At 41.2% G+C, this 24,710-nt stretch overlaps 1 protein-coding gene across 1 annotated transcript in view; it reads right to left on the bottom strand.

The window, feature by feature from the left end:
• The window catches only part of stxbp5l (syntaxin binding protein 5L), a 135,736-nt gene that overhangs the window by 17,444 nt on the left and 93,582 nt on the right, over positions 1 to 24,710 (bottom strand). The window contains exons 9-20 of the mRNA XM_056438653.1: positions 21,840 to 21,915; positions 21,295 to 21,449; positions 20,808 to 20,880; positions 19,742 to 19,889; positions 19,154 to 19,221; positions 18,669 to 18,709; positions 17,335 to 17,549; positions 16,922 to 17,097; positions 16,300 to 16,425; positions 10,736 to 10,890; positions 8,755 to 8,823; positions 7,658 to 7,723 (exon numbers count right to left, since the gene is read on the bottom strand). Of these exons, the coding sequence (XP_056294628.1) occupies positions 7,658 to 7,723; positions 8,755 to 8,823; positions 10,736 to 10,890; positions 16,300 to 16,425; positions 16,922 to 17,097; positions 17,335 to 17,549; positions 18,669 to 18,709; positions 19,154 to 19,221; positions 19,742 to 19,889; positions 20,808 to 20,880; positions 21,295 to 21,449; positions 21,840 to 21,915 (1,368 nt within the window). The remainder of the gene's footprint in view (positions 1 to 7,657; positions 7,724 to 8,754; positions 8,824 to 10,735; positions 10,891 to 16,299; positions 16,426 to 16,921; positions 17,098 to 17,334; positions 17,550 to 18,668; positions 18,710 to 19,153; positions 19,222 to 19,741; positions 19,890 to 20,807; positions 20,881 to 21,294; positions 21,450 to 21,839; positions 21,916 to 24,710) is intronic.

Raw genomic sequence — 24,710 nt, 5'->3', positions numbered from 1 at the left:
CCATTTCTGGAAGACAACAGACGCCAGTGAGATCCTTGCCTTTGAAGATGAAACCCAATGTTAGATTAAGAAGTAAACAACACTGATAATCTACATGCACGCAGCTCTGCGGGGCAATGCTTTGAGCAAACTTTCAACTTTAGCATTCCAAGTACTCTTCATAGTGCCAATACTGACAAGCTGCTAATTAACAGCTCCATAGTCTGACTCACTGGGTGTAGACTGAGTACAAGTCAGCCATTGGCCGTGTATCCTGTGACATTGTTCTCCTTCAGCGATCTGTGCTATTTAATTTGACAGGCACGGTTGCTGCATCCAGTACCCAATTTATTACTGTGGTGGCGGGGCGTGGTTTGGCTCAGCTGCTGGGGAGAATAGGAGTGAGCTCAGTGAACGGTGTCAGGTGGAGGCCCAAGAGCAGGACGTAGATCTGATCTGCAGCGAATGAATGAAAGACAACTGAACAGTTCACGTCTCTGTGCTAGGAGGTACCACCTGCGGTAACACGCACTTGTTACAATTACCGGATGGCAGCGTGTGAAACCACACTTATCTTTTGTGCTGACACGGTGCTGCAGAGAAAGGTCTGTCCATGCAGGACTAGCAGGTATAATGTTTCATGAACTAACTTGTTAGCATGCTGACATTTCCATCAACGGGCTGTCAAGATATTTCACAAAAATAAAAAAATGGTCAACATCATGGTGGCGCTAGATGAAAAGTCAGGGGATCAACCATCAGCAGCTAAATCCTACAGCGAACATGAATATTTGCTCGAACCATCCAATCATTTTATTTTTTATATTTCTGTCTGGACGAAAGTGGTTAACCCACTGACAGACACGCAACTAACATGGCTGAAACTAATGTTTACATTTCCCCCCTGAGGTGTGTAGGGAACTTCATGTGATCAAATAACTGTTAGGATTTGAGTTGTTTCCTGTTTTATGTTGAAGTCCCTGTCTCATTTCCTGTTTCCCTGCTCTTCCCTCCCTGTGCTTGTCTGTTTCTTTCCTGATTGTTTCCAGACACGCCCTAATTGTTTCCACCTGTGTCTCGTTCCCCTGTGTATTTAATCTGTGTCCTTCTGTTGTCTGTTACGGATGCGTGGTGCGGAGGACCCAAACGCAACCGGAGTTTCTTGAAAAAAAGGCTTTATTTTCAAGACAGGAACACGGACGAACACCACACGGAACAAAAAGGGATGATCCGACAACAGACAACAGAAGGACACAGATTAAATACACAGGGGAACGAGACACAGGTGGAGACACAGGTGGAAACAATCAGGAAAGAAACAGACAAGCACAGGGAGGGAAGAGCAGGGAAACAGGAAACGAGACAGGGACTTCAACATAAAACAGGAAACAACTCAAATCCTAACAGTAATGTACAGAATGTTACAAATGGGGCAAATTTACTTCATCAGGCCACAACACTAATAGATGTACAAAGCAAGCTGAGGTCATATTTATCAGCACAGCAGCTGGCCACATAGTGGGCACCATGCAGTTAGTTAGAGAGGAGACAGTAATGAATGTTAGCCGAGATGAGACGGAAAGACACGAGAGAGATTCAGTCGTGGTAGTAGTCGTAGCGCGTAGCCTTTTAGTGACAGAGATTTGCCATTCCAGTGGAGGCACAATGATTTGACCGCACAGAGGATGAAACACTAGAGGCGGTGACGAGAGGAGAAGCACCCGGCTGGAAAGGAACCCCTTCCTCTTCCCAAGCCCACCTGCAGTGTTTGCCGAATGACGATCCAAGTTCAAAGCCCAGATGCGGCACATAAAACAAACACCACGGCGTCTACAGCTGGGGCAGAGAGCCAATGCAGCACCAGCAGTCGCACACAGGCATGGAGCACATTGACAGAGACGGACTACTCCCAGACACACACACTCCCTGTCAGCTTGTTTACACTGCAAGCAACGTGGTCGATGGGTCACTCTGCTGCGACCGATCATTGCGCGAGGCGGTTTGAATGTGTCGTGAACTGCAGCTAAAACATTTTGATCATGGATCACTAGATATGTTTCATTGTATGTGGAAATATTCTGTTATTTCGTGATACATATATTCCTTGCTTTTTCCAAATTTGAATGGCACGTGCCCAGTTTCGCTACAGTGCACTGCTAACTTTTAATCAACCAGTAGGAGTAGCCCACAACAACGAGAGCCATCTTCCCAGATGCGCAACCCACTGACATTAAGTCTTTCAAATCAAAGTTGTATTCAAACAGGGAAGCTTTGGATGGCATTTTACACTGGCTATGGAGATCATTTCGTAATAACACATGCAGAAACAGTAACGCTACACAATAATCTGCATTGCTCTTGACATCCACTGACTGTAATGTTTTATTGGAGCTCTGTATGGTTTTAATGTTCCTCTAATCGTGTTGCTCACAGTGTGGAAGCAGAGTTAGCATGCAAGGTACAACATCAAATGACCCACCTGTTCAAACACAACCCACTAACTCCACCTCCTCCTCCCTCGTTGCATTATTGCCATACAATAAAAAAACACAAGCAGATGTCCATGAAGAGGCTGAGATCTATGAGAGATCCCTCTTCTTACCATTGTCCAGCAAGTAAAAGACTGGACTGCAGTGGCCGGCTCTCAGACTGGCCACAGGCTCTGGCAGGATGCGTGGGTCATTGTGAAGGGAGGTTGGGTAATGAACTGGAGATCCAACAGAACAGACACAAACTTTTCAGGGCAACAGATGAGAGACAAACACAACGGACCAACTGGGGAAAAGAGAGACTTGCAGGTAACAGGAAGGAAAACAGTTGAGAGGTTATAAAAACAAAAGGGTTAGTAAAAAGGTAAACAACCACAATATTCTCCCGGCAAAAGTTCGACCAAGAACAGCTGTGATAATCACAAAAAAACCACAGCACTACTACTACTACTATTATTACGAATACGACAACTCTGTTTACAACACCACGATTACTAGTCAAGTATTTCAGTGGGTTTAAACCAGCTACAGGCAGCCAGTCCTCCAGCTTTATACACGTCACTGTGACCAGAAGCTTCTGGTGCCTCGAGGCATTTCTTTTACTTTCAAACATACACTACCTCTTCTTCGACATCGCAACAAGGCTCTTGAACCTCTTCAATGCACGTATTTCAAACAGACAACAAATCATTAAACGCCATCATTTCAGTTACTGTCAAATACCTGTGTGACAATTGTTGGTTGCAAGATCATCAGTCATGATCAAAACAGAAACTCAAATGAGAGCATTATCTTTGGAAACCGAACAGCACAGTGTCAATGGTCTTTCTTTTTTCCTGGACATGCAGCCAAGGAATGGATAGAGCCTTTACTCTAACTAGTGAGCCACTGGGCACAACAATACAATAATAATTGTCAAGAGTGCTGGTGATGGTGACATCCTCAAAGTGATGCTGTCACACAGTTCATGTATTTTCTCTGGAACAACCTCCCTGTTCCCATCCAAACCTCTGTTGCTCGTCATTTTTTTTTAAACACAGTCAGTGTGCCAATGCTAAAGAAGCCTATGGATTTTGTGGTGGCTCTACAAATGTAATGGTTGATTTTTTTATTTAGTATAGCACATCTAAGCATAATCATCAAAAATGAAAAACAGGATGATCAAACTTGTCTAAAATAATTATTTAAGCTTAAAACACATGTTCTACTTGAAATAATCAAACTTGGCCAATAAGTTACCACCTTAAAATGACATGCATAATGAAGCTTGTGTAACTTTACAACATTTGAACACATTTCGGCTTGTCAAAAACAATATTGTATCCACACAATTTTCCTGATACCTATTTGGTTTATGCTTAGCAACAAAGCATATATTTTGGTATTTTTTATTAAAAAAAGTAGAGCAGCAGGGTTTAGTTGAAAGAACTGTTGGTCGACTTATTTCAAAGTTTTATCAAACCTCCTTGAGTTGCATGGAGCTGAGCAGCTGCTACCAGTTTGACACTCTGTACAGTTTCACCTTCTCCTTTTCTCCCCTGACATGCTCACTGCTAAAAATACCCCGCCGGGTTAGTCACTGATCACTGGCATCATGGCCTCTCAGCTTGTTAGTCCATCTCACTGGGCCTGGTCAAGTAAACCACATGGCATAACACTCCCAAAGGAAATGTAACACATAACCATAACAACAGACCTCAGGACATAAAAATAAAATGAAGACCATGGGAAGGATGTGGAGGGAGACAGCCTTCAGGACATGGGCCAATTACTATGCCTAATGACAAAAGGAAGATAGGAAAAGGGGCAGGTAAAAGAGAGGGAATGATGTGTGAAGGAGAGGAGAGATAGAAGCCTGCAGTTATTGACACTCACAGAATATGTTCTGGTGTAATTAGGACGATGGCTCAGTCCTTGTTCAGCAGCCTGATGGCCTGACTGAAGAAGCTGTCCACAGTTTGTATATGGCCTTGAAAAGACACGGCACACAAGGTGTGCCAGAAACAGCCAGACAGCCTCTAATGGCCTGAGAGAAAGGTGGAAGATGATATTCAGCAGGAGGAAACAAACCATGAACTCTTCGCCTATCAAGAAGAGCACAGCTGTTCTTCCTCATTTGTCTCCAGCCATAATTAGTTTTAATGTACTCCACTCTTGGATTCATATTCGAGATTTATCTTCGTTGACAATAAAATGTAGTCGCACTGGTATTAACCATCGTTAACATCTCCTTCTTCATTGCAGATTTTTCTGAAACTCTACTCAGCCAAATAGAACAGCTCGTCTGCCCTTTTCCCCTTCTGGGGTAAGTGCATCAGACACTGGATCTTACTGTGTCATGTTGCGTCTGTTGTTGTCTTTTCAGCCAGCTCTCCATCATTCTTCTTTTCTTCCATCGCTCTAATTAGCTAATGACAGGCCTGGAATGGGACAGAATGATCACGACCTAGTCCACATCACAATACTGCAACTCTCCGCCAAGACGGCAAAGAACATCTTGTCCTGGTTTTGTTATTCTGTTTTCATGCTTTTCTTACGAGGCTCACCAAACAAGCACAAACACAAAAGACAGCTGAGAAAAAGACACGCTCAAGGGTGAGCAGGGGCGTCATTAGAACTATTTTAGGAGGGCTTTTGTGTGATGTCATTAAATGAAAATATTGTTTCTCACATGGACACATTATTTATAATTCGTACACGCTAAATATGTGCGTGCGTTCTGGTTTGTATGTTTTTTCCCCCTTCAAATTACAATCCAATAGGCTATCATCATATTTACCGAAATAATCCCCAGGCACTAGGACCTTGGGGAGACTGCTGCGCTGGCTTTCTCACTCTGCCAAGTAACCTCTCTCAACGACAGCCAGGATTACGGCCAATGAGTTGAGTTTAAAGTAAATGATGCACGGAGTGAAATTGTTAGTCCAGGTAGTGACATAATGTGGCTATTGGTATTTGTTAACGATTGCTATCTGCTTACATTTAGCTTTAACTGAGGCAAATGAAAGGGAATAAAGTAAAAACTGTCTCCAGTGAGCGAGAGTGTGAACGAGCGAATTCTAAATATAAGAAATAACTCCCGACATCTCTCTATTCTTTGCATTAATATATATTATTATAATATATTTTTCCATTGAATGGACACTGAACAGGTGAACATTAAACAACATTACTGCCAGTAAAAAACGGGCAGAAAGGAAAGAGTAAAATATCTCTGCTTTCCCATTAATTTAGCATAATGATGAAATATACAGAGTCCTTCATCACAAAATGAAGGTTTTGAAAGCCCAAAATCGCATGATCCGAGGGAGTGATTTCTGAGAAGTTATTAAGTCACATCATTTAGTATTCCTTATGCTACTTGGCAACAAGATGCTTACATGTGTGCTATGCATGAATATAAGCATCACTTGGAATAGTATGAAGATGTTTCAGCTCATTCAGCATAACTTTCAAATAAAGTTCAATAAACCAGGCAGCTGTTGAAGGATTTTCTGCAACACAACAAGGTTCTGTGTTAAGACCAAACAAAGTTTGGCGCAATTGATATCGAGGTCCATCTATCCATTTATATTCAGCTGTTTTAAATGGGTACGTGTTGTGACCGCGGCTAAGCAAAAGCAAAGCAACCCAGATGTGCTTCACTCACTCCTCCAGCCACATCTTTCAACTCTTCCTGGGTCAACCTGAGGCGTTCCCAGGCCACGAGGAGGATTCATAATCCCTAGTGTGTTCAACGTCTGCCGCAGGGTCTCCCCTCAGTTGCACATGCCCGGAACAGCTCCACAGTGAGGGGTTCTCCTGGATACCATGACACATACTCCTCAGGGGGGAAAGTCGGAATTTATTACTGGCTAATGATGTCTTATTATTACACAAAAATCAGCTGTGGACCATTCTTGTTTTTGAGAAAAACACCAATCAGCGTATCTCTGCTTAGTTCAAAGACATCATATTCTGAATTCTCAAACATCCTCCACCTGCCCTTTGGGATTATATTTTCTCAGAACTTGGATTACATAATTGCAAAGAGTTTCCAAGTTTTAAATGTCTCTCTGTTGGCAGGTTTCACAGATGGTGGATCAAAAAGGTATTGTTAAATCGTTGTTCACAAATGTTGGCTTCAAGGCAAACGTGAGAAAGGGATGTCACAGAGAATGACAGAATTATGGCTCAGGCCTGTTTTGATGCTGGTATTGAAAGGTTCTTCTCATACATTTTGCAGGGGGGAACGCTGCGAAAGTATCAATTATCTGTTACATAAGAGTAGATTTAGTTGGTTTCATGTTAATCGTTTGGGAACTAAAGCCTTAAAGCACAACGAGCCCAGAGAACACACATGTCTGCTTGGCAGTGCCTCAAGCACAGATTTACACACTGTCTCCATTTCACTTTTAAATTCTGAATTTGCTGAGACAGTGTTTTCCCACAGTACATTCAGCAGTTCCTCCGAGCAAATGTTCTCATCTCTCCCTCCCTCCATTATGCATTCTAGCTTCTTTCTTGAAAATCCCAAACACACTTGTATTCAATCTGCGCCGTCGCCAAACGCACAAGCCTCAACATACTTTAAACCATCTCAACCTCATCTATTGCATCCAAACTGCGATCATAAAACCTACAAAATATGACAGACTAATGAATATAACATTAACTTACAAATATTAATGACATTTATATGAAATGCTTCATAATGCCGATCCCCTCTAAAGAGGCATGTCTCTTTTATTATACATGCTATAGCATTTAATGCAAGTCAAACGCTGCTCCACACCAACATGCCAGATAATGCAGCACACAGCAGGTTTCAATAATAAATCATGGATGATACAAATACATAATTTACCAGATGTGAGAACTGTTCTAATCCTGTTACTGCCACATGTTCTAAACTGCAGTTCATCATCCCTGCACTCTTTTGCCCTTCCTTCCTTTGCTTTGCATTCTTCATAATGCGTCCTCCATTCTACAACCTGAAACATTCCATTGAAAACAGCTGCTATTCTCATCAGGTGAGGATGCTCTGGTGATGGGTGAGTTGTCCACAGGCTGCATACTGGAAGTATAGCTTACATTAGAAGACATTGGCATCCCAGCAAAGCTTCACAGTAGCCTACCCTTCACCAAACACATTTCCATACAGGGAAAGTGGTGTTAGTAGTGTGTGTGTGTGTGTGTCTACAGGTTACCTGAGGTGGGCGACTTGCTTCTCTCCATGTCAATGGACTGCTGGTTGTCAGAGAGTTCAGTAAGGCCTGCCACAGCGAATGGCACCCGAGGGGAAGAAAAGTAGAAGACAGACAATCTATGAGATTATTCTGACTGTGTCAGTTGTACGGATTTAACAAAAGTCAACTTCAGCCACGCAGAGCCCCAGGAATAGAGCTTTAAGTGCAATTATGTAATCTTCTTGTATCATCTCTGATAAACTACATAATCAATGACCATACATAATAATTTGTGGGGAATTTTACTTTCTATTTACCTTTCCCCTGTGAATGTTTCTTCGGGTTTATGTTTGTCTTCCAGGAGCAGAGTGGCTGAAACTGGATGTGACCTGCACTACAATCTGTTCAATGTAGCCAACATGAACTTATAATTTAAATTTCAGACCAGATTGCATTTAAATGTAAACATGACAATAATTGGTCATCTACCGTGAGTAGTGCAGATCTCATGATAAAGTGGCATATACCATCAAAATACAAAACAGAACAAATACAGATTTGATCAGGATCTGATCAAATCGGATCACATACACCAAAGCACAGGCCAGAATCAGAAGTTGTACGTATTTCCTTTTTAGAAACCACCGCAAATGTTGACATTTCTAATTGTAATTTATATTAATGTCATTATTTATCTTCAGTCAGATAAACACTGGTAAAACTTTTGCAAATGATTGAAGACACTGAAAGGGAGTCTCATTGTAGTATAAAAATCAGATTTCCTTTGTCATTATCAACCAAAAGCACATATTTCAGGCTTTGGTCACCCTTATGCTTCAGTTAAAATACACATCACATGAATCATATAAAATTCATAACTGCCCATATTTGACAGACTCAGAGGAGTGGCTCTCTGCAAAAGACATACCAATAGACATGACTGGAAGAGGACAGTTGTGTTTTATATGGTAAAATATAGATGCGAAACAACCTCTTTCATTCCAATCATCTCTTAAGTTTGTCCTTTTGCTTTCAGTCTTCATACCTTCTCATCCCCCCTCCCCCACCCGCCGCACACAAACACAGAGTCCCCCAGCCTTTACGAAGGCCCGACTTACTCTGATAGGATGTACGGATCCTTTTCTTTGAATCTGAATACACGTTAGACATGCCGCGCATGCAAACCTCTGTCAGGCAGGTCCACATGCCCACACCAGCAACCACAGAGTCACCAAAAGGTGGGAGGAGGAGAGGGAAGGAAGGAGTAGTGGAGAGGATGGTGGGCAGGAATAAAGAGTGAGAAGTGTAGGCGTTAGAGATTCAGAGGGGGAGAGAGAGAGGATGTTCACGTTTGGAAAGAGAACGAGGCGTATGAGTAGGGTGGGACAGAGGAAGAAACAAGGGGAAGAGTAAGGAAAGCATGTGACAGTAAATTAAGAAAAAGAAGGATAGATGGAATGAAGAAATGGTGGGATGGTGGGAAAGGGAGGGGAGGACAAAGGAGGGAAGGGGGAGAAAGAAGAACACACAGGCTTAGGAAAATGAGAGCAAGCAGCAACCGAGTTAGTGTCAGGGGAGGACAGACAAGATATACCCGCCACTGATCGGCCATTTGCACAAGAACTAAACCACTGAGCTCGCAGGCAACATATCATGACTTACAAAACAGCATCAAAATAATGCCAAATAATTGCTTTACATTGCATTTAGCGTATATACATTTTGCCGTAGAGCTTCTGTCTTTCACATGGTTTCAATAATGCATCACACTCTAACTGAAAAACACACTGAAAATCATTTTATGAAACGAGTACACTAAATTTGATTGACATATACATATATAATATATACACGTGTGTGAAGACGACAGCCACAAATGTTGAAAAGGAAGAACAGAAAACTTTGTTCCAAAATATTTGCAATACTAAACAAAGAGAAGAGACCAGCAGCCTTTTGGCAACGTGTTGGTCTTCAGTAAGATATTAACTCCAGCATAGCAAGTGCTCAAGATCACAACACCACCACCTGGGGTACAGAAAGAAGTGGCACTGTTGCCGTCGTTATTTTTCCTTCCATCTCCAAATTGATTTGGAAGCCCAACACAGAGAGGCATTTAGAAAAGAGGAAGTTGGTGCTGTGTGAGTCAATAAAAGCACTTAGGCGTCAGCAAATGAAGAACATTGGTTCTAAAGCCGAACGTCATCCTTCCACTCGTACAAATCCTGAATACCTGTAAAACATTCTCAGCTTAACCTGGGGGAATTACGTAATAAGAGAGCTCAGTACTTTAGGTTGCTCAAGCACCATAGACATCTCAAATGTTAAACACTGGAGCTGCTATGTCCTGAAATTCAGAGGTTCCTGTAATGTCCAACAAGAGAGGTGCAGCTTGTGCATCAGTAGATGCTTTCTGTGCGATGGGGCTAGATATTGTCACATTAGGTATAAATAAGAGCCCTCAGGGGCCATCACCAGCCAAGATCAGAAGCAGAAAAAAAGGGAGGCAGAGGTCAGGAAGCAGAACGAGACCTCTGTGGCTTCTGAAGATACCGATCTATGCTCAAGCAGGACTAAAAACAGATGACAACATGCATAGAAATGCCAACGTGGAATGACATGCAGCCTGCTAACATGCACTTCATGTCAAAGTGCAGATCTGCGACAGGCATACTGAGATGGACGGGTGCTTTTTTAAAATATCTTTGTATGTTATCGTGTGAGAGAAACAGAGCAAAGAGAGCGAAGAAGTAAGGTTGGACTGATTCTGTGTTTTTAGTGGTGATAGAGATAACATGCTCATGTTTTGGGATTTATTTGGGCTATATTTTGTACAAATAGATCATTTGATCATTTTCATGTCAACAGGGCCAAACGGATGATGAAAGACAAACACCCCCCCACACAAACTGTTCCTTTTTTATTCATCTGTCAGGCGGGACCGCCGCATCAAGTGTCACGCACAAACAGACTGAGGGACAGCTTTCAGTCAGGCCATCAGGCTGCTGAACAAGGACTTTCTCCTTATGCGTGGATGCACCCGGAGTGTTGGTTGTATCGATGCATGTGTGTGTGTGTCTGTGTGTGTGTGTGTGTGTGTGCTACCTGAGGTCGACTGTCTATTCCTGCGGGGGGAGCGGGTAAGGCGTTGGTACGGGTCAGCAGCTCCATAGAGATCCAGTGTGGACATACACAACAGGATGGTTTTCTGCAAGTAGTCCACCACTGCGAGGCCATTACAGTTCCCAAAAGCCAAACTGGATACACACAAACACGGCAAGGAGGCACAGACACAGACATTTAAATTTACACTGTTGGCAGATGTATTTCACCAGGTTATTCTCACTGACATTAAAGCACTGTCAAATTAACTTTGGCATTTTGGTGTAATGACTGTCTTTATCTCACACTGCTAATGCTGCTGTCGTTGAATAGTAACACCAGATGAGCTCCATTGCCACATGCAGCTTTAGAGCACCGGGTTTAACTCAACAAGTGGAACTTTCTTGTTTATTTTTTTCGCAAAAGATGTTCCAGTTGATCAGGCATTAACCAGAATAAGAGAACTTACACAGAAAAATGGTTCTGTGTTCTTTTTTCAATCCAGCAATCAGAAAAAATAAGCGAGGAAAACAGATGAATGTTGCTCGAGCTTGTTGCCGCCTCGTCATTTATTGCTCTCCTGGTTCCACCATGCAGATGTCTGGTTCACTTTCCATTACTGTCACATGGTGTGATGGTTTGGGTTGTTGACAGCAGCAGCGTTGTCTCTGATTGAGAGCATTTTGTTTGGAAGGGCTTTGTGTCATGTAGTCTATGTCAACAGCTTTGGCAATACCAAAAGCATGATTACGCATTTCAGAGCCCATCACCCAGAACACACGAGAAAATCACTAAGTGGAAAGGCGGCAGTGGTCAAACCCCACCCTCCTCCAGTCCTTTAGCACAAGCGACAACAAAAAAACTGAGCTTGAGCCGTAATACACAAACAGCAAATACAATTGTCATCTGTGTTTTCATAACAATCTACTACTACTCACAAAATGTTATGACGTCAAAAAGGAATTCAGTCAGCCAAATGCAAATCACATTACTCCCCTCCCCATTGTACATACTTTCATTAATTTGACATACATTGAGACAAGAGAAGGATAATTCCAGTGAGAAGCTAAAACATTTTTTATTTGTTTCTTGAAACTTAAGCCGTCAGTGAGGTCTCTTCTTACACTATGCACATTATAAATGATACAAAATATTTTTAAACTACACAACAGCCAAGTTATCCTTTGGCATACACATGTGTTGCATGAATGACCAAAGGAGACAGACATGTGCCTTTCGTAAAGTCGAGACATTAATGGGGCAATGATTCATTGCCGTTCACATTCTTCTGGTGGAGCCTTCCTGTAATGCCGTTCACTGTGTGTTGTAATGTTCATGTACAACATGCAAAAGTAAACCGAGATCTAAATGTCAATGCGTGTGCATGTGTTTTTTCAGACAAAGTTTTGAGCAAAAAAGAATGAAATAAATCAATTTCGACAATTCTTTTCAAGCTGTGAATAGCTTGAGAGGATGGCAACGATGCACATTCCTTCACCCGGATAGATATTCGTTAAAAGAGCTGCGATTTAATTGGTTTCTGGCAGCAGAACTTCCATTCACCACCAAACCATACAAGTGTTCGTGAAACACTCAGGTCTCAGGAAGTCAATAAACTCCACTCAACACGAACTGTCAACAATAACCAAATCAACAGCGGGCACTTTACAAAGTGGTAGAATGACATGTTATCTTAAAGGAAAGATAGATGGAAGTGACAGGAATGGTTCAGCCCACTTGAGGCTTGGTACAGACTCAAGGGTCCAGTATAATATCTTAATATTACAATTAGCCGAGTTCTGACTGCTACACCAATGCATTCATGAAACTAGAACGGGCACTTGGTAGAGCGCATACCTTCGCATTTCACAAGATTGGGCATTGAATTATGAACATTTTGGCATTAGTTGCATGCCAATTAGATAAAAATTGACCGTGCTATGGTAAAAAGAAGATTTTGACCTTTTCATAACCTTGACCTTTGACTCGATCGATCCCAAAATCTAATGAAATGGTCCCCGGATAATAACCAATCATCCCACCAAATTTCATGCGATTCGGTTTAATACTTTTTTAGTTATGCGAGTAACACGCATACAAATAAATAAATAAATAAATAAATACACGGCGATCAAAACATAACCTTCCGCATTTTCAATGCGAAGGTAACAAAGCTGAATGCAATTTTAGGTCGTAACCCGGCTTGGTTTTTAGTGAACAAACCCATTTTATTATTGAACGATACTGGTCAACCAAAGGTGGTTCTGAATGAGGAACTCCATCGTCCTCGACCCTACATCCTAATACCTTCGTGCTTTTAAGCCCAAACTCTTCATTAGACCCCCATAAATAATAAATAAAAAGACAACTGGTTCATCTTCAGGTGTGCACTGCTCTCCCTGCATGGGCAATAACACACATATGGCGTTCAACTAATCTCGAAGAATCCCGCTTAGTTTGGCGAGATAGTCTTAAAACATATAAGAAGGCCCTCCGTAATGCCAGAGCAGCCTATTACTCATCAATAATAGAAAAAAATAAAAACAACCCCAGGTTTCACTTCAGCACTGTAGCCAGGCTGACAGAGAGTCACAGCTCTGTGGAGCCGAGCATTCCTATAAACCTTAGTGGTAATGACTTTATGAACTTCTTTAATGAAAAGATTTTAACTATTAGGGACAAGATTAATAATCTCTTGCCCATAACCAGTGCCAATCTGTCCTCAAGTGGAATGGCCTTGGAAACCGCTGTATGCCCTGGTGTATATTTGAGGGATTTTCTCCTATCAACCGTGACCAATTATTTTCAACGGTTTCTACTTCAACACGCCTACCTGTCTCTTGGACCCCATCCCGACGAGGCTGCTTAAAGACGTTTTGCCTTTAATTGGCGGCTCTCTATTAGATATTATCAATGTGTCTCTGCTAACAGGCCACGACCACACTCCTTCAAGGTGGCTGTTATTAAACCTCTCCTGAAGAAGCCCACTCTGGATCCAGAGGTATTGGCTAACTACAGACCGATCTCTAACCTCCCTTCCTCTCCAAGATCCTTGAGAAAGTGGTCGCAAATCAGTTGTGCGACTTTCTACATCATAATAGTTTATTTGAGAAATTTCAATCAGGATTTAGAAAACACCACAGCACCGAGACGGCACTGGTGAAAATTACAAATGACCTCTTAATGGCAGCAGATAAAGGACTCCTCTCTGTCCTGGTCTTGTTAGACCTTAGTGCTGCATTCGACACCATTGACCATGACATCCTGTTACAGAGACTGGAGCAGTCGATTGGCATTTCAGGCACGGCACTAATTTGGTTTAAATCCTATTTATCAGATCGATCTCAGTTTGTATTTGTAAACGATGACCTCGATAACCACCAACGTTAATCACGGAGTTCCACAAGGTTCTGTGCTTGGACCAATTTTATTTACCTTATACATGCTTCCTTTGGGCAATATTATCAGGAAACACTCCATAAACTTTCATTGTTATGCAGATGAGACTCAACTATATTTATCGATAAAACCAGAGGAGAGCAACCAACTCTGTAAAATTCAAGCATGTCTTAAAGACATAAAACATGGATGACCTGCAACTTCTTGATGTTAAACTCAGACAAACCGAAGTAATTTTAATCGGCCCTGAGCACCTCAGAGATCAATTATCTGGTGATGTGGATTCTGTAGACGGCATTGCCCTGGCATCCAACACCACTGTAAAGAATCTTGGCGTTATCTTTGATCGACTTGTCCTTTAACTCCCACGTAAAGCAAATCTCAAGGACTGCATTCTTTCATCTACGTAATATTTCAAAAATCAGGCACATCTTGTCTCAAAAGATGCAGAAAAATTGGTTCACGTGTCGTTACTCGAGACTGGATTACTGCAACTCCTTATTAGCAGGCTGCTCTAATAAATCTCTTAGGTCCCTCCAGTTGATCCAGAATGCTGCAGCTCGTGTTCTCACTAAAACTAAGAAAAGAGATCACATCACTCCTGCACTAGCTGCTCTGCACTGGCTCCCAGTAAAATCAAGAATCACTTTTAAAATTCTTCTTAACCTACAAAGCCTTGATTGGTGATGCTCCATCATATCTTAAGGAGCTTGTCGTACCATATTGCCCCACTAGAGAGCTACGCTCACTAAATGCGGGACTACTTGTAGTTCCTAGAGTCTTAAAAACTAGAATGGGAGCCAGAGCCTTTAGTTATCAAGCTCCTCCTTTATGGAACCAGCTTCCAATTTCAGTCCGGGAGGCAGACAGTCACCTCGTTTAAGAGTAGACTTAAGACCTTCCTCTTGACAGAGCTTATAGTTAGGGCTGAATCAGGTTTGCCCTGGTCCAGCCCCTTGATATGCTGCTATAGACTTATAGCTGCCGGGGGACGTTTTAGGATGCACTGAGTACCTATCTCCTCTTTTTTCTCTCCTTAAGGATGAATTTTCATCTCTCAATCACACGTTACTAACTCTGCTTTCTACCCGGAAGTCCTTTTGACTTTACTCCTCATGGGGTCATCGGACCCTATGAGACGGCATAGATCCTATCTGCCTGATGGATCGTCTGGGTCGTGGAATTCCTGCTCATGACTACGCCACTGTCCTGTTGAGACTCCGCCCTCCTCCCCACCGCCATCTGCCTGATGGATCGTGGAGGTCTCCATCGTGGAATATGCCTACTATGAACTATTCATACACTCTGTCATATTCATTGAATGTATTTAACTCTAAATCTGTCCTTCTGTACACATTACATCTATTGCATCTGTCCATCCTAGGAGAGGGATCCTCCTCTGTTGCTCTCCTCCAGGTTTCTTCCCTTTTTTTCCCCCTGAAGGGTTATTTGGGAGTTTTTCCTGGTCCGATGTGAGGTTTTGGGGCAGGGATGTCTATGTGTACAGATTGTAAAGCACTCCGAGACAAATTTGTAATTTGTGAAATTGGGCTATACAAATAAACTGAATTGAAACTGAATTGAATTGAATTACACACATTCACATAACAGACTGGCGTATTGAACCTTCCATGTATCCCGTTGCTACAACTGCTATTCCCTGGCCAGTGGCCAACACCTCAACCTTTCCTCACTTTAATCCTGCTACATTTATAGCCACAAAAGAGGCTTTTTTTCTGACTCGCTGGCTGGCAAGTGTATGCATGATGTCAACAAAACTGAAACCTGGTTCCAGGGAAATATTTAAATGCTGTGAAACAATGAAAAAGATATTTTTTTGTAATCTTTACGATGTTTCTACTATCTGCTTCATGTCCAATTAAGCTGTTATGACAGTACAATAAAGCTGAAGAATCATGTGAAGTTCAAGCTACTATTGCAACATGACAATGATAACAAATTTCAGAAGCTTTTTCCGTAACCAATTTGTGCTCAAAGTCCTCAAAACTATTAGCTGGGATTTCTGCCCTGAGTGCAGACTATCAACGATTTGGAACCGATCAAAAAATACATTGCCGATGTTCCTAATCGAGACAAACAAAAAGTCACACAATTGGACCCTTTGACCAGCAGACGGAGAGACTGCCATGCATCTGGAGACTTACAGGCCATAGGCAGAGTTGATGTCCAGGCTGGTGATCTGTTGTGGAGGTTCTCCATCTGCCCACATCAGCTGGATGACCAACTCTGCCTGGTAGCCAGGAGGGACCCGGACCATCCGGTCCTTCACCCTGAAAAATGAATAAATCACATGTCGAAAAACAGCATCGGCTCTTGAAGATGGAAAAGGTACAATCCTCTACCATCGCGGTAGAACGTCAAATGATGGATCCCGCCAGTGTGAAGGTAATCACCGCACTTACTTTGAATCCAATCAACATAAAGGGTAACTTGTTTTTACACGCCGTCATCCCCGAACACATGAGAAAGGACACTTTATTACAAACAATAAGGCATTATTAGTTTAGATTTTTTTTTAAGTAGACTATGTTGACCTACATCAGTGAAAACATTTATTGAATCAAAATACACAGAGGAGCATTCATGTCCAGTGTGTACTTTACTTATTTCATTATTTCTTGATCGAGGAGGGTCATTGTTTTGCCAATAATTGCGCATTATTTTTTATTTCGAATAAACCATCGATGGCACACTGCCAGACCAAAATATTTCTTAATACAGACATTTGTTGTTATTTGTTGCATATACATTATGATGAGATCTTACTTAATGCAGGGGATGCTGTCTTTGTTACCCTCAGGCGTGCTGCTGCCGGGGCTGGCTGGGTGTTGCTGGTGGGGTTGAGGTGAGTGGGGGCTGGACTCCGAGAAGCAGGGATTGTTTTCATTCTCAGACGGAGAGACGACATCCTCCGCCTCACATTGTAGGCGGACCTCTAGTGACTGAAGATGACACAGACACAAACAACTATATTAAATCCTGGAACAACGTGACTACACTACAGTGAACTTCATCCACTGAATTATTATATGCAGCTGCAGATTCCCGATAATGTTGGATAGACATTGGCAGAATTTACATTAGAAGATCTCCCTGTAAAACAAAAACATTTGACCTCACTAACACTCCTTATCACGCAGATATTTATTTTAATTTACCCTGATTCTCATCTTACTCACCACTATCTGAGTGTTGGCATCATATTTGCTGAAACGGTACAGGATGATGTGGGCCGAGATGCCAACCACACAGAAGATGCGACTCTGGGGGCACCAGCTGACCATTTGAATAGCAAAGGGGTCTTCTTCTACCAACTCGGCTGCCCGGCCCTCAGCTGGCTTTGGCTTCTCAAAGGCTTTGGAGGTCTTCAGCTTGTACAGCATCTGTAGTGTGACTGGTTAGAGACATGGTTAAGTTTGGTGAAAGTATTGTAAATGCAACACACATACAACTGATATTGCCAGGGGTGGAAGCACCTATATAATGATATAATTCTGTACACATGACATCTATTGCATCTGTCCATCCTGGAGAGGGATCCTCCTCTGTTGCTCTCCTGAAGGTTTCTTCCCTTTTTTCCCCCTGAAGGGTTATTTGGGAGTTTTTCCTGATCCGATGTGAGGTTTTGGGGCAGGGATGTCTATGTGTACAGATTGTAAAGCACTCCGAGACAAATTTGTAATTTGTGAAATTGGGCTATACAAATAAACTGAATTGAATTGAATTGAATAATGAGGGACGATAATACCCAGTGTAACGGCATGCTATGTTTCTAGTGATTATGGATGGCAGTGGACTTGTGGTACGAGTGGATGAGCTTTCAGACCGTGGCTACACAGGAACAACAAATTCACTGTTGGTTTGGACCCTGGACAGGTTTTGTTTTTTTTAAGAAGAAAAAACAGCAACGGTCGTTGGAAACATGCGCCCTCGCCGTTTGAGCACATTTAACTTTAACTTTATTTTTGTTGTAGGATGGACACATGAATCAATTATAGCAACAATTTTAAATAAAGAAAAAGAGAAGAAAAAAAGAATATATTAGAAAGAAACATAACTCAATGTTGCGCTAGCTGCATGATGCAAGAACATAACCTCTTCTATTTTTTTAAAGAATAAATTCAAATAATTTGGTATCTTTATTTGTTAGTATAACAAAAGGTTAGAATACTAGCTAACCAGCATGCTGTAATAAAGTCGCTTTCGGCTGGCCTGGCGAGATTAAACTCAGAGCCAGTTGCTATACAATCAATGTATCTCAAGGAAGCTGACCCTATGATGTGGGATGCAACAGCCCAGTCTGGAACAAAAGTTGCGCTGTACATTTTTGGAAACCAGGGAAACGATGAATGTCAAAGCCTTTTGTAGACGTTAAAAGAAATTGAGGGCGTATATTGAGCAAACTCACCGTGGGATTTATGAAATAAATTGTATTTATTCGAGCAAGCTGTGTAACAAAAGCCTGAGTTCAGTAAAGCTCAGGAACACAGAAAAGCTTGGAGAGTGAACTTACTTGCAGATGCGTCCCAAAACTTTATTGATCCGTCAGCATGTCTGAACAAAGAGAAATAATAGGTTGTTTGTCCATTGGGAAATTTTTTTTTTTTTACTCCGAGAGTGGATAAGAATTATGGAAAAATGTGTGGCAATTAACTTGTGCCATGCTTTAATGCTACACATTTTCAACTGTAATACATATTATAGCTATCTTAAATCAAACAAATTGGGCAGTGCATGATGATGACTGATTTTAAATGTTACACTGTGCCTAATAACACCCGGTACACATGCTTCAGAACCGATTAACATTATTAAGGCCCAATGCGGTGCTGATCCTGTCATAATGTTCGTGGGGAAACACATATACTGTAGTTTCCATTGTAATTGTGATAGGCGTTATAGTATCTTCCTCTATAGCAGCTTGGGCTAATGGTCCACATGCGACTTATAAGAACATTCTGTACCAACAAAATATTGCTGTTAATATCGCTGACATACCCTGTGACGATGATCTCTGGATAGGCGTGGGAGCCTAACGTCCACGTTCCTCCGGCGACTGGCCACTCCTGTAATGGTTCCAGACAGAGTGTTGATTATTTTAACAACCCTCTCACATCATCTATTGCTTTTCTCCCACTAGGCCCTCTAAATAAGCTTTTTATATATTCTAAAACACAGAATAATCATGCATTTTTTTCTTCATTGTCCAACCACACATGCTTTTGTCCTCAAATACAAATCTGTTCAGAATAAATGACTCATATATTGATAACCCATAATTTGCTTCAAGTTCATAGCAGTAATTATTTAGTCAGGCTGATTTAATTTCCATAAATTGAGGAGCATTCACAATGGAAGAACCTTGAGAGACCATAGCAGTTGCGTGCACAGGTACACCATTATGCAAGCGCTGTCTAACTATTTTACAGCGTTTGGCAACAACGTATATAAAGAGAAAAATTCTGCAACCATGACAGACATTTTTGGGGGATTTTATTTGACTTTGCATTTGGTCAAACACACATCAATTACAATGAATTAGCAAACAAGAATGACACGAGTAAGCTCATATTTGCCCTCTCCTACCTTTTGGCTGTAGCCAGTCTTCTTGTGTTTAGCTCCTATCGAGTAGAGGATGGGGATGATGTCGGGCGGACAGTCGGCAAAATAGGCTGTGCAGGTAACTGGAGACTCGTGTATGTCCATGGGGTAAGGATTCTCAAAGACAGGGAAGCTGCAAGAAACGTGCATATGATGATATGGTATAATGCATGCCACTTTGTCAAAATGGGCGGAAAAAGGGAAGTTGAATTATTCACAAAATATCAACGAGGAGATAATTTATCTGTTCATTCAAAGAAATTAGAAAATTATCCATTACAGTTGCTCACTTTATCCACCTTGAAAAATTCAACAACAACTAGAACTAAATGACAGGATCAGCATTACTAAAATGTCTCATTTGTACTCTGCCTCTAGCATTATTGCATACAATCAGTATACATGTGAGGTACACATTGTACTGCTATGTGCCCGTAACTAAATATGTCTGAAAGTATTTAAAGGTCTGCTACTGTACCAAATACATAATAAATGCTAATTATTGCTTGATCAGTCAACTTGATGAATATGAGTAAAGATGCAAACTATATATCAGCAATTAAACCTTCTATGTGCAGACTACTGACTTATTTATGTGTTAAGTTAAAAAATAATAATTAAGCATCACTAAATGTTTATATCTAACATCTTAAATTATGTAATTTAATTAAAGTAACCTCATTTAAATCCTTCTACTCACTCTGTACAGCTAATGTTTGTGTTTTGCTGCTAATCAAATGTATCCCTGGCCTTAAGTGATAATCTGTCACAACTGTACCACATCAGCACCTTTTAACTTTCATATCATTCAACAGTGATAAAAAGTTAATTGAGAGAGCACTCTGTTATCAAAGATTCTCCCTGAAGATAGATATTGACTGTAACTGGATATCCCTTTCAGATGAAAGTTATAGGCGAAGAAGTAAATTTTCCTGATGTGATGTCACGTGATATCCCCCAACATCAAACATTGTCATGTGATGATGGGAATCTCTCAGTCACATGCAGCTTAGCTGTGACTAAGATGTGTTTTATTATGTGTAAAACATACTTGCTCTGTGTCAGATCCACCACGATTAAGTCCTTCTCCAAAAGCACCACCACTGCGTAAGGCTCCTGGACCTCTGTAAAATACAAAGCCAAGCTGAAGAGGACAATGCTTCATCCGTATTAACATCAGTTACAACCACACATACAAAATAATGTGAGCAATATTTCAACTTTTTAGAGTTTTGCATTGTAATCCTTAATGTATGAAAAATATTCAACCTCCTGCATAGAAAATGATTAGATTAGATATTAGATTATATTTAATCTACCAGAAGGAAAGAGGATTCTTTGAGGACACATTTATTCATTAAAAGATTACATTACATGCACAGCATAGGCCAAGTTTATTCATTGCAAATACAAGATTCCCCTCGTCTTTATTTTGCTTTTTGGTCGTTTTGGTTTGTGTTTTGATTCAAAAGCGTAAAAAACACTGAGCTGAATGAAGAAAATACGTGAGATTGGTCATTGTCTTTGGATGCACTCACCGTTGTTGTATGGAGTCTCGCAGAGTGCCATGAACTCTACAATAGGATAGTCCATCTCCAGCACAGTGATGGCCTTGCCATGCATGATGGTTAACGTTGGCCGCCGCCCTGCCTTGTCATAGGAAAGACCCCCAGAGAAGATAACAAAAGGTTCGCTGTTGTGGAGGGAGATGAGTAATGAATTAATAGATCAATAAATCAAATAGTTAAACCATTTGATATATAGACATGTATGATACTAGAAACAGGGTTTACAATCTATTTATAAGCCACTTATTTACAACCACTGAACAAATATAATACATGTGTGAAGAAAAGAGTGAATGCAATCAATATGATTTGCATTCACTCTTTTGATTACCACCACTCAAATTGATCATCACCATGTGGGGTGTCATAAGCAACCTTCTTACTAATTCACATGGTACAATAATCACCACAGGATGAATCCCCCTGTAGCTGTATTCAAATAATAATTTTGTGAAATAAGGTACTTAAAATAATTAAGCAATCTGCATCGAAAAAAATATTTAAAACGCACACACCTGTTCCTCGAGGTCTTGTACTCCACTTTGAGTATAGGTTTACATGACTCCTTTCTCCCATCCTTCTGTATCTTTCCTTAATTATAGCAAATAGCAAAATAATTAATAAGATTTCAATACAACGCCACATTTACTGTACACATCAGAAAGATTTCAACTCTGCACTCAACACAATCTCCATCATGTAAAACCAATTGGTAAACGTTGCGCCCGAAGCTTGAGTAGCTCCCTCTGCAACTGGTTATTGGACGTCCTCACAACAGGCCCCAGGGGAGTCGAATTGGCAGCTTCACCTCCTATGTGAGTGATGACCTCCGGACCCCCCCAGGACTGTGTGCACTGCCCCCTCCTGTTCACACCGCACACCCACGACAGCGAGCCCAAACATAAAGGTGAGCTCTGTTGTGAAGTTTGCAGAGGATGCTGCCGTCATCGGCCGGATTCAAAACAACAAGGCTTTATATGGAGAGAAAACAATCCTGCAGAGTTGTGCTCACAAACAACCTGATGTGTTCACCACACATCTCCATCCTGGTGAAAACAAGCTAATGAACAGATGTATTTCTTTAGGAAAATCAAAGAGGCAGAATGACTGTGCCTAGTTCTTGTTAACTTTTACAAAGGAGCAATGGAAAGGATCCTGGATGGAAACATTACAAACTGGCGCGGGCTGTGCTGCCAAGGACAGGAGGGCTCGACAGATGCTGATTAAAACATGTGGATAGAAACGTTGGTATTATTAGCCGAACAACTGTTATGTATATTTATTCTCTTTTCCCCTTTCATGCCGTAATCCCATAACATCCTCCATTGCTGCTTTATTCAATGTACGAATGCAACACTTACAAACCTTTTCCTCCACATGTTTACATATAGTCTAAGTTGTATTCTTGACTAATACCTATCTTTATTAAACTGACGATGGCACAGTTATATCAAAAGAGTTTTTTTGTTGTTTCTACATTACACTTCAGTTTATGATTATTGCACACTGTCTTTCCGATGAGCTGCACGGTGGTGTCGTGGCTAGCACTGTCGCCTCACAGCAAGAGGGCCACGGGTTCAGATCCCGGTCTAGGCGGTCCTTCTGCGTGGAGTTTGTATGTTCTGCCCGTGGCAACGTGGGTTCCCTCCGGGTTCTCTGGCTTCCTCCCACAGTCCAAAGACATGCAGGTTAATTGAACTCTAGATTGCACGTAGGTGTGAACGTGAATTGTTGTCCGTCTCTATATGAGCCCTGAGATGGAGTGACTCGTATGTCCAGGGTGAACTCTGCCCAATGTCAGCTGGGATTGGCTCCAGTGCCCTGCGACCCTAAACAGTACAAGCGGTTTGGATAATGGAATGTGTTTCCAATGTTTCTTTTCGGGTAACAGCAGACCATTATCAGAACACATTACGGAGAGTTATTTTTCTCTTTCTTGACAAAACGCAACAATAGAAAACGCAGTAATTATGCCTTTGATATAAAGAGGACGCCTCTCTGCTGGATGGCAGTAAAGCCGTGGGTTTTACCTCATGTGTGTAGTAGTGTGCTGAACAAAAGTAAACATGAAATGAATTATATTTCTAACAATGGGACTTACAAAAAGGAATACAACTATAATCTACATGATTTAGCAACTATATCATACATAACATAAATGAACAAATACACATTTAATAATTCTAGTGACATGCACCTGTGCATCATCTACATATGTAATACAGTTACATCTTTTATTTTTTAACACAAGGACAGGTCATTTTGGCTCCTTGAATAATAAAAAAACTTGAATGTAGAAGTTTTGATAAAGACAACATCCCTTCTGAGTGGAGGCAGCTTAGTAGACGGAGAAATCATGCCTTATTTTCCAGGAAAAGCATATTGTAATGGAAACAAACTAAATATATGGAACTAGAACCGGCACTCGGTAGTGCGCATACCTTCGCATATCACAAGATTGGGCATTGAATTATGAACATTTTGGCATTAGTTGCATGCCAATTGGATAAAAATTGACCGCGCTATGGTAAAAAGAAGATTTTGACCTTTTCATGACCTTGACCGTTGACCCAATTGATCCCAAAATCTAATCAAATGGTCCCCGGATAATACCCAATCATCCCACCAAATTTAATGCGATTCGGTTTCATACTTTTTTTTTGTTATGTGAATAACACGCATACAAATAAATAATTATATAAATAAATAAATAAATACACGGCGATCAAAACATAACCTTCCGCATTTTCAATGCGAAGGTAATAACAAAACATTCCGCATGGATATAAATAATTCATAGTTGAAGTTTACAATATGAGCGGCATTGCATTTCCTACATATATTTTACGTGCATGTGATTTCAGGCGGTTTTAAAATGTGTATTGGTTGTCATGCATAAAGTATCCAGCAGCCAAAGCTCTAGTCAAACAAACCAACAGCTGTATAAAGAAACAGTTTAGAAACAGAAGCATCCAGACGTCAAAGCAATTGCAACGATACAAAGGGATTGTGAACACTCAGGTATTTAAATAGGATGGCAAATCACCACAGATGTGATGGTGTGATGATTGGCTTACTGCGCCAGAATCACTTCAGTTAACCATCTTGGAACAGAACAAATATATGTATTTACTTACTAGAACAGAACGAGATGACATGGTTACTCTTTTTCTTTTTAAAAAGCTTTCATGTAATTTTTCGCTCCCTCTGTCTTGTTCCTTCCCTTTCCCATCGCTCTTGTCTTGTGTAATACCAAATATCTGGCACATAAATAATCTAGTGGCCTGCACGCGTCTCCAGGCCTGTTGACCAATCATTCATCGCCCACTTCCTTCCCTCTTGCCTTCCTGTTTTGTGATTTTGCCTGAGATCACAGCCCACAACCC

Source organism: Pseudoliparis swirei, chromosome 2 (assembly GCF_029220125.1).
Source record: "Pseudoliparis swirei isolate HS2019 ecotype Mariana Trench chromosome 2, NWPU_hadal_v1, whole genome shotgun sequence".
In the NCBI taxonomy this organism is placed as follows: domain Eukaryota; kingdom Metazoa; phylum Chordata; class Actinopteri; order Perciformes; family Liparidae; genus Pseudoliparis; species Pseudoliparis swirei.
Note: the sequence above shows the minus strand (reverse complement) of the source record. Positions and strands in the feature narration are given on the sequence as shown.